This window comes from Anopheles merus, chromosome 2R (assembly GCF_017562075.2).
Source record: "Anopheles merus strain MAF chromosome 2R, AmerM5.1, whole genome shotgun sequence".
NCBI classification, from domain to species: Eukaryota; Metazoa; Arthropoda; class Insecta; order Diptera; family Culicidae; genus Anopheles; species Anopheles merus.
In genome coordinates, this window is record NC_054082.1 from 21,780,756 (window position 1) to 21,794,140 (window position 13,385).

A 13,385-nucleotide genomic window follows, 5' to 3' on the forward strand; every position below is an offset into this window, starting at 1 on the left:
CCTATATAGTGCCGGCATGACTGAGTAGGTTGTTACGTCACTAAAGTTTACCAAAATATTAACGATTATTATATTTTTTCGTACGTATTAGCTACTTACCAAAAATGTGAAGTTATCACTACACAAAACCCTGCAATTCCGATTACATTCACATACAAAACTAAACGATTTTCATAATAGAGTTGAATATATTAAACTGTATGTTAGTCTACTGTACTTTACGCTACCATTACTATCCTAATGTTCAGAGTGTTTGATCGTAGTATTTTATAAATTAACAAAGGATTCTCACTCGCTCGATGCCAGAGTATGAACAAACGGTCCTCAATCATTCGACAACTGCATGTGTTTTCGTGGTTGACCACAAACAAAAATCTTACATACTAATTCGATTCAGTCCTTGGTTGGCAGCGTACACGCCCGGCCAGACCAGCCGGCACTACCCCGAACTCGACCCGATGCAGTCACGCAGGCCTGTGCTCGTGTCCGCCGTGCTGTTGCCCACCAGCTGCTGATCCTCTGGTTTGCAGTCGTAATTGTTGTTGTTATTCACACAGCCGATCTTATCGACACATCGGTCCGGCACGGCGGGTACGGCAGCAGACGAGATCTCACTGTTCCGATTGCACCCGTCGTGACGCAGAGGATCATCCGAATTCGCATCGATACCGTTGGTGTCGTCCGGTAGCGAAAGCCGAGGTATTCGCTCCGTCAGGCACTGCAGTGTTTGCCGATCGTGCACTTCGCTGAAGATGTCGATCAGATTGTTGATCCCAATCAGGTAGCCGTCTTCGTGGTTGCCCACCTTCCACTTGCTGTCATGCGTAATGGCCACACTCTCCGGAAGCGCGACCGTTTTGGCAAAGTCGATCAGCCAGACGCTTGCCTTGTGACGGTCGTGCACGAACAACAGTGAGCTTCCTATCACCTCGTGGCTTTTGAAGAACTCGGAATACTCGAGCGTTGCCCGAATCGCCTTCAACCGTTGAATGTATTTAGGCTAGGGAGCGATAAGCGATAAGATATAAATATATTCGCCTGAATTAATTTATTTTACTTCATCTTAGCTGCTTACCATTGCATGCGGGAACCCGTCAGTAAATTCGCGAAATGCTTCACAAATTTGATCACGCGATTTTGTCGTTTTGAAATCCTTTGAACTCGTGCCGTCACTCTTTTTGATACCCTAAAAGTATGGAAGAAAGTATTAGTACGCCTGCAATATCAATATAGTTTGTGTTACTTTATCTAATTTTACATTCTTCATAATAAACTTTATAATAAACTTGACGCTAAGTTAACGAAGCGATGAAGGTTTTAACCACAAAACCAGACGAATCTGGTAACTAGGATTTGCAACAGAGAAGCAGGAAGGAATTTAGCCTAGTGGTCAAGAACTAACTATCCAGCTTATTAACTTTCAGACCGTTCAAAAATAGACCTCATGCATAAATGTATTATTTACTAAGAAACTTATCATCGTTTTTGAGTAATTTTTCACATAACTGGAATTAGTTCTCCAAACGATACAACATGATCTCAGACTTTCCTCAACTTTCCCATGCAACTATCAGCACCAGCAAGACCTTCTTCTGTTCAAAGCTTACCAATACTGTATATACCTTCGCGATGTGCCCTCGTTTTGCTGCTGCAAATGTTTGTACTGAACAACTATTCAAACAATTAAACTGCCACTTTCTATCCAGTGTTTGGAAAACCCCGCCCCGCTAGACGCAAGATCGATCTGAATGACACAGCTAAACAACACCCCTAACAAAACAAAAGTGTTCCCACATCCTGGTTCTATCGGCATGGTGGAGAGACTTAGAGCGAGAGAGAGAGAGAGACAGAAGGAGCGGCAGAATCGAACACTTGGCTTGATTGATGAGTAACGGAGTCGCTGCGAACCATACCTCTATTCGAAATCCGAGCGTGGACGTGCTGGAGATGGTTTCCCTCCATACCATGTAGCGTGGCTTGGTGACACCTTTAGCACGGTGCTCCTCTTCGGTGGGGGCGTTTTGATCGATCTGTATCATCTTTTCGTACATATCCTGCAAAATACGACGAGATGTGATGAGTATCTGCTGGTGATTCAGGTGGACCCAAGTGACCAAACTACAATACACACTTTTCGAAGTTTCGGCTTCTCTTTGGCTTTCGACAGTTCCTCTTCTAGGTAGGTCCGGACGCCTATCTTACAATCCATCACGCACGGTTGATAGAAATCGCTGAGTAGATCCTGCAGCTGTATATAGGTTGCTGATGGTTTGCAAAACTAGAGAGTTAAGGAAAACGATACGTATGCAATTGCCTAGCATAGAAAACCTTTGGAAAGCTTAAACAAGTTTAAATCGTGTTTATAACTCTACCAATATATCTATCAAAATATATGTTTGAATATTGTGGCACAAGCGTTCGAGGTTAAAAAAAACATCTATTTGATTCGAAAAGGATACATTCGCCATCTTCACTATTCACCTGACCCTTGTACTCGGGAACGTAGGGTCTCAGGACATCCTTCATCAGTACCTGCGAGATGTGACAGATTGTAAACACAAAAAATACATACTGATATCAAAACAGTCATTGAAACAACCAGCTATCTCACTCACCTTAAAGCACTTTTCCTCTTTGGGGCATAGCTTCTTCAGTACCGTGCCCTGGTCCGGTCCGGCTTTGAAGTTTCCCTGATGTCCGGCTAGCTGCACCCACGGGTAGCGTTGCTTTTTGTACGTCTGGAAGAACGGTGTCCACTGTACGATGTTGCGCAATTTACGCCATCCGGAAGGCTGTCAATCAGCGAAGGCACATAAAGAGAGAGGGATGGAAAGAGAAGGAGAGAAACGGAGAAGGTAAATATAGATGTCAAATCGTTTATTGAAGCCCCAGATGCAATCTATTGTAGCGCCTTATGTAAGGGTGTCATTCAAAGTTGTTTTGCAAAGAGCGCTGAAGCTTCCAATCTTCTAGATGCGTTATAGACGGTTCGGTTTTTTTGAGAGTAATCCTATCGCAATAACCCACCAGTAACCGCAAACCGTTGTTTCTGTTTGCCGCGGTGCTGTAAAGCCATACCGCACCGCAGCTTTGCGTTTCTGGTGCGAAGGTGTCGCGATGGAACCTCACATCGATCAACATTCGTTACGGTTCACCTGAGTGGTCCACCGTACGATGGGTCGTATTCGGTTTCCTGAACACACAACGCGCAACACACAAAGCCGTACTCATAATGCCTGTAATATTCAGAACCGGTTTAACATTGTTCATCATCCTCAATCATTCCTTGCAAATCTACAACTTTTTAGGTTTCTTCTCGATCGCTGGTTCAAATTTCCCGGCACATTGCGGCATTGGGTGAGCATCTTGTCACCCAAACCCCCTAAATTGACGTCACCACATGTGAATGTATTCACTGCAGCCGAACGTCCTCTCACCCCGGCCCGGCAATTGTTTACGACACCGTTTGCATGTTTCATTTCACGTCCAAACAATATGTTAAAAATACATTTAATGTGACGAAATGAGACAGATTTTAAATTACCACCCATGCATTGTGTCGTGCATGGGGACCTACACCCTAAGCCCCTTTCCGTCGGCTTCACCCAAGAAACCAATTGTGTAGCATTTTTATTAACGCGTTTGCTGTAGCGCCAATTGTTTGGGGCACCTTCCCTCGCGCTCATTTCCCCCGCACAAGGGCGTATATGCGTAAGAGCATCGATGTTACGTAAATACCACTTGATGCTATATCACATTTCTTTGGCTTGCTGACGCGCTGATGGGACCGCGAACACCTTTGCGCCCCACCCGAGCTCGCGTTTAGCGTTTACGATCGCCGGCGCCGTCGTGCGTAGCAAATATGCCGATATGCCGATGATTACCGTCAACTGACGATGTCCCATTTCGGGGACCTGGGTTGGCGGAGTGAGGGCTAAAAACAGAGAGAGAGAGAACGAGAGAGGGTGTATTGCTATTTTCACCACCTATTCGCAAATTAAGCTCGTTAGCCTTTGCTGGAAGACTTGTGCGACACACAGACAGGACGTTGCGATCGATTTGCGTGCCACCTGGTACAAGCTTATGGGTCGGTTACCGCTTCTGGCAAGGGCACAATGGGTTCGATTCTTATTTCGGAGTGCATTAGATGACATTTACACGTAAACAAATGCTAGCTAGGAAAGGAGTGTATGAAGTTAGCACGAGGTTCTTGATATCTGTTGTCGGGTTTCGTCTTTCTTTTCGCCTCAGACCGCAGCACGTGCTAGCGGCGGGAACGTGTCGATCGCGTTTCGCTAACGGGACAGCTCCGCTCGTGCTCACGATACCATGCACTGAGCACAGTGTTTGTGCAATTCGCCTATTATTTTAGTGTTTGTTAGTGGAAGAGAAAACGTAAAATCACTACCATGAGAGGGCTTTTGCCGATGTCATGGGGCATCGTTTAACTAATCGTTAGCTCATTGACCCAATGTACACTAGGGAGGGTCAAATCAGTAAAGTGATTGCCATGACATCTGCCTGCTCGTCAGACTCAAGCTGGTCTCTTCGATGGATTTAGCACGCTGGAAGAAGCTGTGCTGGGCGTACGCTTATCGCTCGACCGAGCTGGCAGTCTAAATAAGCGCTCTTGCTGGCTGGCGAGAAACGTGAAGCAGCTTTACGATCCTTCTTTACATCTTTACGATCGTGACACATGGCCTCGAAATTGAAAGTGATTCGAGTAAAGATTCAAATGCAAACTATTCCTCGGTGAAGCTCGTCTAGTGCGTCACCGTTGTGACGAAATCGACACATTCGATTGCTAGCTCACGAAGCTTATGACGACAAAGCAGTGTGACATTGAACGCTCACTTAGCAAATCATCCACTACTGTTTCTTAGCCCATTTTTACCAGCACAATGCGCGCTAGCAACCCATTTGGTTTGCAACACAAAACCCTCAACCAGCATCACGTTTTTTTGTGGCATCGTCGCCACCGTCACAACCGTCACCGCTGCGCCCCGCCTGTGCAGGGGCGTTTGCGATTGAAACGGGCTCCAAACCACGGCTTACCTTCGTGCCCGATTCATGCCGCACGTCCGGTACGTCCGAGTCCCATTCCGAGCTCAGATCGTCGCTCGATGCATCGCCGTAATCACGTGGCATCGGCACCTCCAGCAGCGACATCTGGTACTGCTCGTACCCGGGACACAGGCTGGCGGATTGGCGCGGCGACGGCGACCGGTGCGCACCGATGCGGTGACGCAGCGAGCCGCCACCCGCACACTCCGACCGGCCAGCCCCGTCGGCCGGATGCTGCAGTATGGGCAGCTGGCTCTGATAGTGGCACTGCGAGTGGGACGTGCTGTGTGTGCGCTGCGTCGCTCGCACCGGCTGCTGCTGATAATGCTGCTGGACGTGGGGCGGCCCACTGTGCGAGTGTGTCGCCGGCACCGCCCCCTGGTACTGGTGCTGATGGTGATGGTGATGGTAGTGGTGATGATGGTGATGATGCTGCCCCGCCGCATGCTGGCCCGATTGGGCTGCGTTGGCGCCACCGGGCAGTGCCGTCAGGTCGGCGTCCTTGGAGTTTTTGCGGCTGGCGGCCAGGGCGGAAAACTTGCGCGCATCGTTCGAGAGCTTCCGGGTGAAGGACTTCTTGCGGGTGCGGGGCACCGCGTCCCCGGACGTTCCGGCATGGCCGGCCGTGCCGGCGTTGGCCGCCCCGTGCTCGTCCCCGCTGTCCGACATCGTCTTCAGATGGTCCTGCTCTTCCGGGCTGAGGTTGGGAAAGTGTAACAGCTTCACCGTCACCTTATCGCCCGACTCCGTGAAGTACACCTCCTTTGCGCTGAGCTTGTCAAAGTCCTCGTAAATTGTCACCGTCGGTAGCGTACAGATAGGCATCGTTTAGTCGATCCTCGGTGACGAACGTTGCTTTTGGGGTGTTTTGTTGGGCGGTTTGTACCAAAACCGTCTGCTCAGTTCGGAAGATGCTCGGAGGAGCACTGCAAAAATGGGGGTAAGATGTCAGATCAATTGCAAGACCACCGCTACCCAATTCACCAGGCAAAACTGAGCTCCAAAACATGTCACAAACACTCTCTCACTCTCTTTTTTTTTCTCTCTCTCTCTCTCTCTCTCTCTTTTTTTTCATTGCTCCACTCTATTTTACACTTATCAATCTCGAACGACAGAAGAAGAAAAAACAACGAATTCCAATCTGATCTCAACCTGCTTCCGAAGTTAATTTGTCTTCGCGAAGGCACGCCAACCGCCGGAGCAAGTTTCCATAACCGTATCGATCGAATGCTGGACCTTACCGGCCATCGGTGCGGGGGTAAAAATTGCTTTTCACCGTACCGGTACACACGCCCTGGTACAGGAAACTGGACGCCGTTCCGCTGGCTCCTGTTTTACACCGTCCCAAACTACCACCGGTCCGAGTGGCAGGTCAAAAGCGAGGGAAATTTATTGCGGTACTTAAGGACTTATTTGGTAGTTTGCCGCCGCGAACCGGTCGCTCTGGGCCACCGGATGGGCCGCCGGGCGACGCGTACTTGCAAATCAAACCGCACCGCAAGGAGCCATGGCCTGGCCGTCTACCGACTGATGGCGGAGGTTGTACTGTTCGATGGCCGAGACGCGGACCATCATGTGCTGCGAGGCGCGCAGGCATCAGCAGTAATCAGCTTTGCATTATTGTAACTCATTGAAATTACCCCCACGAATGGTATAATCGATCAATGGGAGGGTTTTTATTTTTCGCAAAATATGGCATTGTCTTCGGACCTGTTGCAAGCGAACGTAACCCATCAGCCCATCCGTGCCACATACCATATCATCCCAACAACAGAAAAACAAAAAAAACAAAACAAAACTTCGCACAATGCTTCTTGGTGAAGTGAAAGGCACTCTCAATTTATCTTGCAAGATCATGCCCGCCACTTGTGCAGCGCTGCTCACGCGAATAGAAAGCAAATTGTACTGCCCCGGCCTGCCTCCTTTCGCCGGATTCCTTACTGATCGTTCCGCGTTTGTGTCTGTGTGTCCGAGTTCTAGCGCAGCGCTAGCAGAGACCCGTTCCTAAACCATCTTCACAACGTTCTCAATCTTGATGACATTTTGCGGCGGATGTCACTGCGGCGTCACGCCATCTTCGCAGAAAAAAACGCTGTACATTCTTCTCTAGGCGTAGTAAAGGGCTGCGGTGGGTAAGGTTTGGAGCGCCACAGGGCAAATGCATTGGACGATTGCAGCAGGGCTCGCGCGCACGCGAATTCATCTCCCCCGTCCCGTCCACGCCACATCGAACGAGTCTTCCATTTTGGAGCATCGCACTATTGTGTAACAAGCTGTGCGACAAGTGAGGTTAGGCTGGGGCAATAAATTTTTATTTCCCAACCCGCAACCAGTATCTTCTAGCACGGTCGTTTGATGAAAGACGGTTTCGTGCGCTTGGCATATGGGGCGAGGGGCAGCTTGACGATGATAAGGAAACGTCACGGACGCCATTAGTGACCATTAGAGAGATGCCGACCGGTTCCGATGCTGGTACGGAACGCAGGCTATTGCGTGCTGTGTGTAACTGTTGCAACGACAGCGCATGCCATAGTGAAGTTTCAATTTTTACTTTAATCGGACTTCTGATACGTGAAAATTTAAGCAAACACCAGAAGATCAGAGAGTGAAGTCGGGACCGGCAGTAGTTCCCCGATTGGTGGCAACATTTAAAGCAGCTGTAAATCAGATACAAAATCCCAGTCGAATGTCTAACACTAGCGAAAACACTACTAACCTTCGCCTGTGAGATATCATGGGAAATTGCTCACATGCGAACCGATGCGAACAACTTCCTGTGCGTCATACACGTTGCGAGCATGTGAGCGATTGAAATGCTTTGAATTTTAAAACGCCCGTTTGACGCAAGCTTCGGTCGCTTCTCAGGTGAAGAATGGTAAAGCCAAACCAGCACGGCACCCAGGCAAAAAGCCATTCGGTGACCCATTGATTCGGAACGGAACGGTTGATCGTCGTCCACATCGCGGCTACCACAAAACTGGTTGTTAGCAAGTGGGGTGTGAAAATGGCTAATTGATGACGTCGCGTCGCGAACGTAGTTACGCCCCCCTCGGCTGTGACACAGCCATGCAGAAACACGGACAGAGATGTACAGTCAGGGCAGCGTGTCTTTTGAACGACAATCGAACAAAAATTGATGCAAAAGTACGGCGTATGACTCATCTTGACGTCATCACCGCATTTGCAACTGTAGAATCCCGAACCGAAGCAACCACCAGAACAAGAGCGTTCTAATGATTGGCAGACGTTACTGTTGACCCGAAAACGGAATGCTACTTCCAACGCACCAATACTCCAAAACCCCAGCACAGACGAGATGATTCGACCGCCGTCCGCCCATGCTTCATTTGCGCTTCTTTTCAACGGCGAAAAAGGTTAACCCGTAGGAGTTGACGTGTCTGGGAGATGTTGCTCCCTATGCTCTTCCAGTGTGGTCCGCCACACTGCTAGCGTAGCATTCTAAATGCTGTAAAATGTATGTAGTATCTGCGTAGAAATGCGTTGGCCGACCGATGACATTGGAAGTTCGTTCGCTCGGAATGGTTCCTGGTGAAGAAGCTATCCGGAAGTCATTAACATACATTCACCGCATTCAGAAGCATCTCATCTGAATACGGTGAGGTGTGAACTCATTTACAGGATTTCACACTTTTTTCGATGTCATTTGATACAGTTTTTTTGAATATCCAATGACATTATTGCCTACGCATCGGATCTTCTATCTTTTTTCAAGTGATATTTCTATACAATATGGAATTAGTAGCTCAAAGAAGCAATCTTAGTGATCCAAACGAACACAAATTAACGTACAACCTGTCAGCTTCTGCTAGAATGCAACGCTTTCTAGAACAGAACGATTTCGCTCCGTTATCTTCCTCAGCTCCTCAGATCAGGTGTAAGGCTGGGAAGAATGTTTTGCCGAATACGTAACCTTTTATTCGTTCGCCAGTCTAACGCCGCCCCCGGGCACTGATAGTGTCAGCGTTGTTTAAACAATCTAGTATGAGTGGCGCCGAGTGTGGAGGTTTTTTTTTTGCTGTGCTGCTACTTGAATCGCGTTGGGATTGTACTTTTATTTTCTTTTAGTCGTACTCGACCCTGCACCTTTACCCATTGCGAGTCAGATAATGCCATTCGCGCGGGAGCGAACGCGTGTACGTTCCAACACAAAAGTCGGTCAAACTTTGGCACGGAAACTAAGGCACACGCTAAAGTTCCGATTCCGACCACCAGCAGAGGATGCTCGTAAATCTAGGCAGTGACTTTCCCACCGCACTGCACACCGGTCTATTGCGATGTAGTTTTGCGATGGGGAAATAGTAGTAGTAACGCTACATTCCGAACAGGGCGGCGTGTATTGTTTTGCACCAATCCCACCCACCCTAATCTCCAGATCAAATATTTAGCCTGGCTGACTTTTGTTGAGATAAATACACGTAGTGCTGTACACACACACAGAGGGAGAGAGAGAGAGTGATAGTGAGAGAAAAAGAGTGTCTGAATCCAGGAGAAGTTGGCGTTTTGTTGCCTACGGCCATGTTTACTACACCCTTTTTGTCTGGATTTGTTTCTTTTTGGGTGAGGGAAGATTTGGGGAAAGATGAGCCTGCAGCAGGTGGGAGGGAATTGCATCAAGATGCAGCACACTACAACAAAGCTCATTGAGCTCTATCACTCGTACGTACACTGGAACTGGCGTTTACACACGGTCGCGCATTAACACATGCACCGCCGAAGAGCAACACAATCGCGCACCACGGGAATGTTCATCTTTCGCAAAGATTGTTTCTGCCCGATCGTCTTTGTAGGGTCGAAGAGAGTCAGCAAAACTAACAAACCGGTAGCGACGTTTCCGTCCAAATTTTCGCCTTCTGTGCTCGTTTTTGTGTACGTGTGGAATGGGATGCAAAAGTGAAAGTTTGCCTCCAGTGTCTCCAAAAACAGCCAGGAACCCACGGGCTAACCGACCGACACGCAGTTACACGATCGAGAGATCTCGAGATCTTGGCCGCGCCTGGAAACGCGAATACACCGCTGGCACACTGCAACAACTGCTGGACGTGTCCAGGTGCTCTGTGACACGAGGCACAACCGTACGAAATACACACAACTCTCGGTTCGATCACCGTCCCCGGGGATCGATAGACGTTCGCTAACACTACTTCACGACACGAAAACGCGCGCACTCATGTGTGCGTATGTGTGTCTAGAGAATTAGATTCGATTTAAGGTTGATGAAAACGCGACAGAGAGCTCGTGGCTCGCGGAGACGCGACGGGGACTGGAACAAACGCAGGCGAGCGGGCGCGACTGGATGATGATGCAAAGCACAAAGTCTCGTCTGCGATAACGCGCGACGCACATTCGCTGCGAACGGTGGTCGGAATTAGACTGAAATATCAACAATAGCGCTCGAGCGCGCACAGGCTGCGGGCGAGTTTTGCGCAGGCGGGCACTACGCCGAAGGGAACCGGAGCGCGGGTCCGGAGCGACGCTTGGCGCGGCGTAGGGCGAACGATCGCGATGGTGACGCTGATCGTTGCGTTCGCTTCACACACTGGGCTCCACTTTATCAGCAATAGGAGCGGGCCGTTGGTGTTGGTGTTTGTTTGCCCCAGAAGCTGCTTCACGCTCACCGATCTTGCCCTGCGCCGTGGGGTTGTGTTTGTGCTGCTGCGTTTGTGTGCGTGTCGGTGGAGCGCTCGATTCCGGCACGTTCAAAACAATAGCAACGGAGATGCCACAGTGAAAACGGTGCGGACATATCGAATTGAGCATTTATTTCAAATTTCTGATAACAAATGGAAAAAATATTTCTTTTACGGAGTTTTATGGAAATCGGAAATTTATTGTTCTCCTCCATCAAGACGGTATTCATTCTTAAATGGATTTGATACAGGACTAAAAATATGCAATATGAAAGGATGCGTTTGACTGAACAACGTTATTGATCGCTAGTGATTATCGCGTACCCTTTATTACCATGAAATTTGAAAAGCCATTTTTGTCAGGTTTCGAATTTCACAACATAAAACAATAGTTTTGGTTGTAATGTCTAACAGTCTAACTAAAGAACTATACTATACTTTGTTATTACTTTATCTAACTATATTTTATTTATCTATTTTATAGAATAATCACACTGTGTTTCATTGAACATTTCATCTGCTTCATTCCGACTACATAGCTGTGCTTCTAATTACAGAACTTGTAATTTTTACGGATTTCCATACTATTAGCTACCACAAACGAAACGCTTTTAAAATTGTGTTACAATAGCTTCATTACACACAATTTTCAAACGTTCGGTTCACATTCATTCATAAACACCTTTCATCATAATGTATGTATGCTCAAAGCAGCTTCGATCGTATGAGCAATGCTCTTGATCTTATTTGGGCTTTCACCACATGACTGCCGTGGTGAATAAGCCTTTGGTCCATTAAGCGCCCACTAGAGGGAGCATGTACAGTTATGACGTCATCAAAAAGCTCCACTTTGCAAGCTTGGGCTGCATGCATTCGACGAAATAAATCTTGCAAGCAAATTATAAGGCAAAACTAAGACGCTCCTCAGATTCATTTTATAATTAATGAAAAAGCACTCATCCCATACTCTGTTGTTTAAGGATTAATTTAATTATAATAAATTAATTAAGTCAATATAAAAATTAAACATCAATGTTGATGTTGATCAAAGTTGATGCTTTTAACAACAACAGATTAATATCTACCTTACATCAGGTGAAACTATTAATTTATTTTCGCTCTCGCCCATCTTGACCTTTTCCAAGCAGACATATTTTTTCGTTGTTATTAGTTTTGAACAATGTTTTGAAATTTTTTACGCTACCAAATGATCGTGCAGAGTTATCTGGTGGTGATCTAGTGGAGGTTTCAATTTCATAAAAATGGCTACTCAAAATGAATAGATTCCATATCAACTCCATAATTAATGAGCAACAACGACCTGTCGTCACCTTGGCACACTGGATATAGCCTAAATGAAAAAAGCAGTGTAGAATATCTTACCAAAATCGATCCAAACATTTTGTAAACTGCGATCGTACATCGTGTACTTTAATACTGCTCAAATGGATATGATCAATCATGCCAGTAGTAACGACTGGCACAATTCGCCCACAATGTTTGTACTACTACCAAAAGTAACAAGACTTCGCAAACGCATCGTTTTGTCGCAGATCGATCACTACCACCTCGTTTTCGCCTACCTTTTTAATACCGCTCGCCGTTTCCTTCGGCCCGATGGTATAGCGATCGACGATCCCGAGCAGGCAGTCATCGCACCGGCACACATCGTCACCGAGTATGAGCGATCCGTGCGAGCCGATGCTGCTGGTCGAATCCATCGAATCCGTCCGGATGAGCCGCGATCCGCCCGGGCCCGTCTGCTGTGACGCTGCCTCGATCTTCTTCGCCAGCAGCGCCTCCATCAGGGATCGCGGCCTGCTGTTGCTCGACGTAAACAGCGACATTGTGCGACGGTGGCAATCACAGTTTCAACACACTCTGCTCTCAACGGCGGCACTCCTTCCCTTTATCTTCGCTTTGCATACGCGCACACACACACACGCACACTCGCTCAAATGCACCCAATGGCTGAATTATTTCGATATGCTTTATCTGGTGGTGCACCGCCGGAGGAAAACTTGGGCGGGAGGGTGGTGCAGTTTTCTCCGGGCGGCGTTACGACGCACCGGAAGTGTACAGCCAGTGCGTGCACGCTAAACAGTAACTCCACGAAATACACATCACACAAGCAATTAATTAAATTGTAATCGTTAACCGTCGTTGTGTAATTATAACGTCCCGGCTCTGCTCACTCGCGCACAAGGGTTAATCGATGATCACACCTAATTGCACACCGTAAACCTAGCGATGGGGAGGGAAAAGATTGGATGCGAATGGGTATTAACGGTCGGGATCGGCCATCGGTGTGGGTCCCCACCCTTGATAACACAACAATCGCCAAGGGTGGCCTACTATCTCAGCAAAGATGCAACTCTCCAGCCCTCCCCGTTACACGAAACCGGCGAAGGCATTGGGAAATAACGGCAACTGCACCGACCGAATGGCTAACAATGTGATTTTGGCAGAAAGCATCAAGCGACTGACTGGTGGGCTCGTTATTGCAAATGGGGGAGGAGGACGAACAACCGGAGCGGTTACCTTTTGATCGTTTGTAGACTGAACATATCTGCCTGATCGTCAGATTACCAACAAGAGTGGCAGCCCCATGCACCACAATACTTCGGCACACGTTTGCTCCTGCCGCTGTTAGTCGCGGTACGAAAAATGTTG

General features: G+C 47.9%; 1 protein-coding gene across 5 annotated transcripts in view; it reads right to left on the minus strand.

Annotated features, from left to right (window-relative positions):
- Positions 1–145: 145 nt before the first annotated feature.
- The window catches only part of LOC121588239 (inositol-trisphosphate 3-kinase A), a 48,129-nt gene continuing 34,889 nt past the window's right edge, over positions 146–13,385 (minus strand). Inside the window, exons 1-8 of one of the 5 annotated variants that reach the window (XM_041905962.1) lie at positions 9,750–10,465; positions 5,056–5,990; positions 2,616–2,792; positions 2,460–2,532; positions 2,132–2,262; positions 1,914–2,054; positions 1,076–1,186; positions 150–1,000 (exon numbers count right to left, since the gene is read on the minus strand). In XM_041905962.1, coding sequence (XP_041761896.1) covers positions 440–1,000; positions 1,076–1,186; positions 1,914–2,054; positions 2,132–2,262; positions 2,460–2,532; positions 2,616–2,792; positions 5,056–5,889 — 2,028 coding nt within the window. In that variant the 5' untranslated portion in view covers positions 5,890–5,990; positions 9,750–10,465 and the 3' untranslated portion in view covers positions 150–439. The other 4 variants (XM_041905963.1, XM_041905966.1, XM_041905960.1 and 1 more) reach the window with 4 other exon arrangements.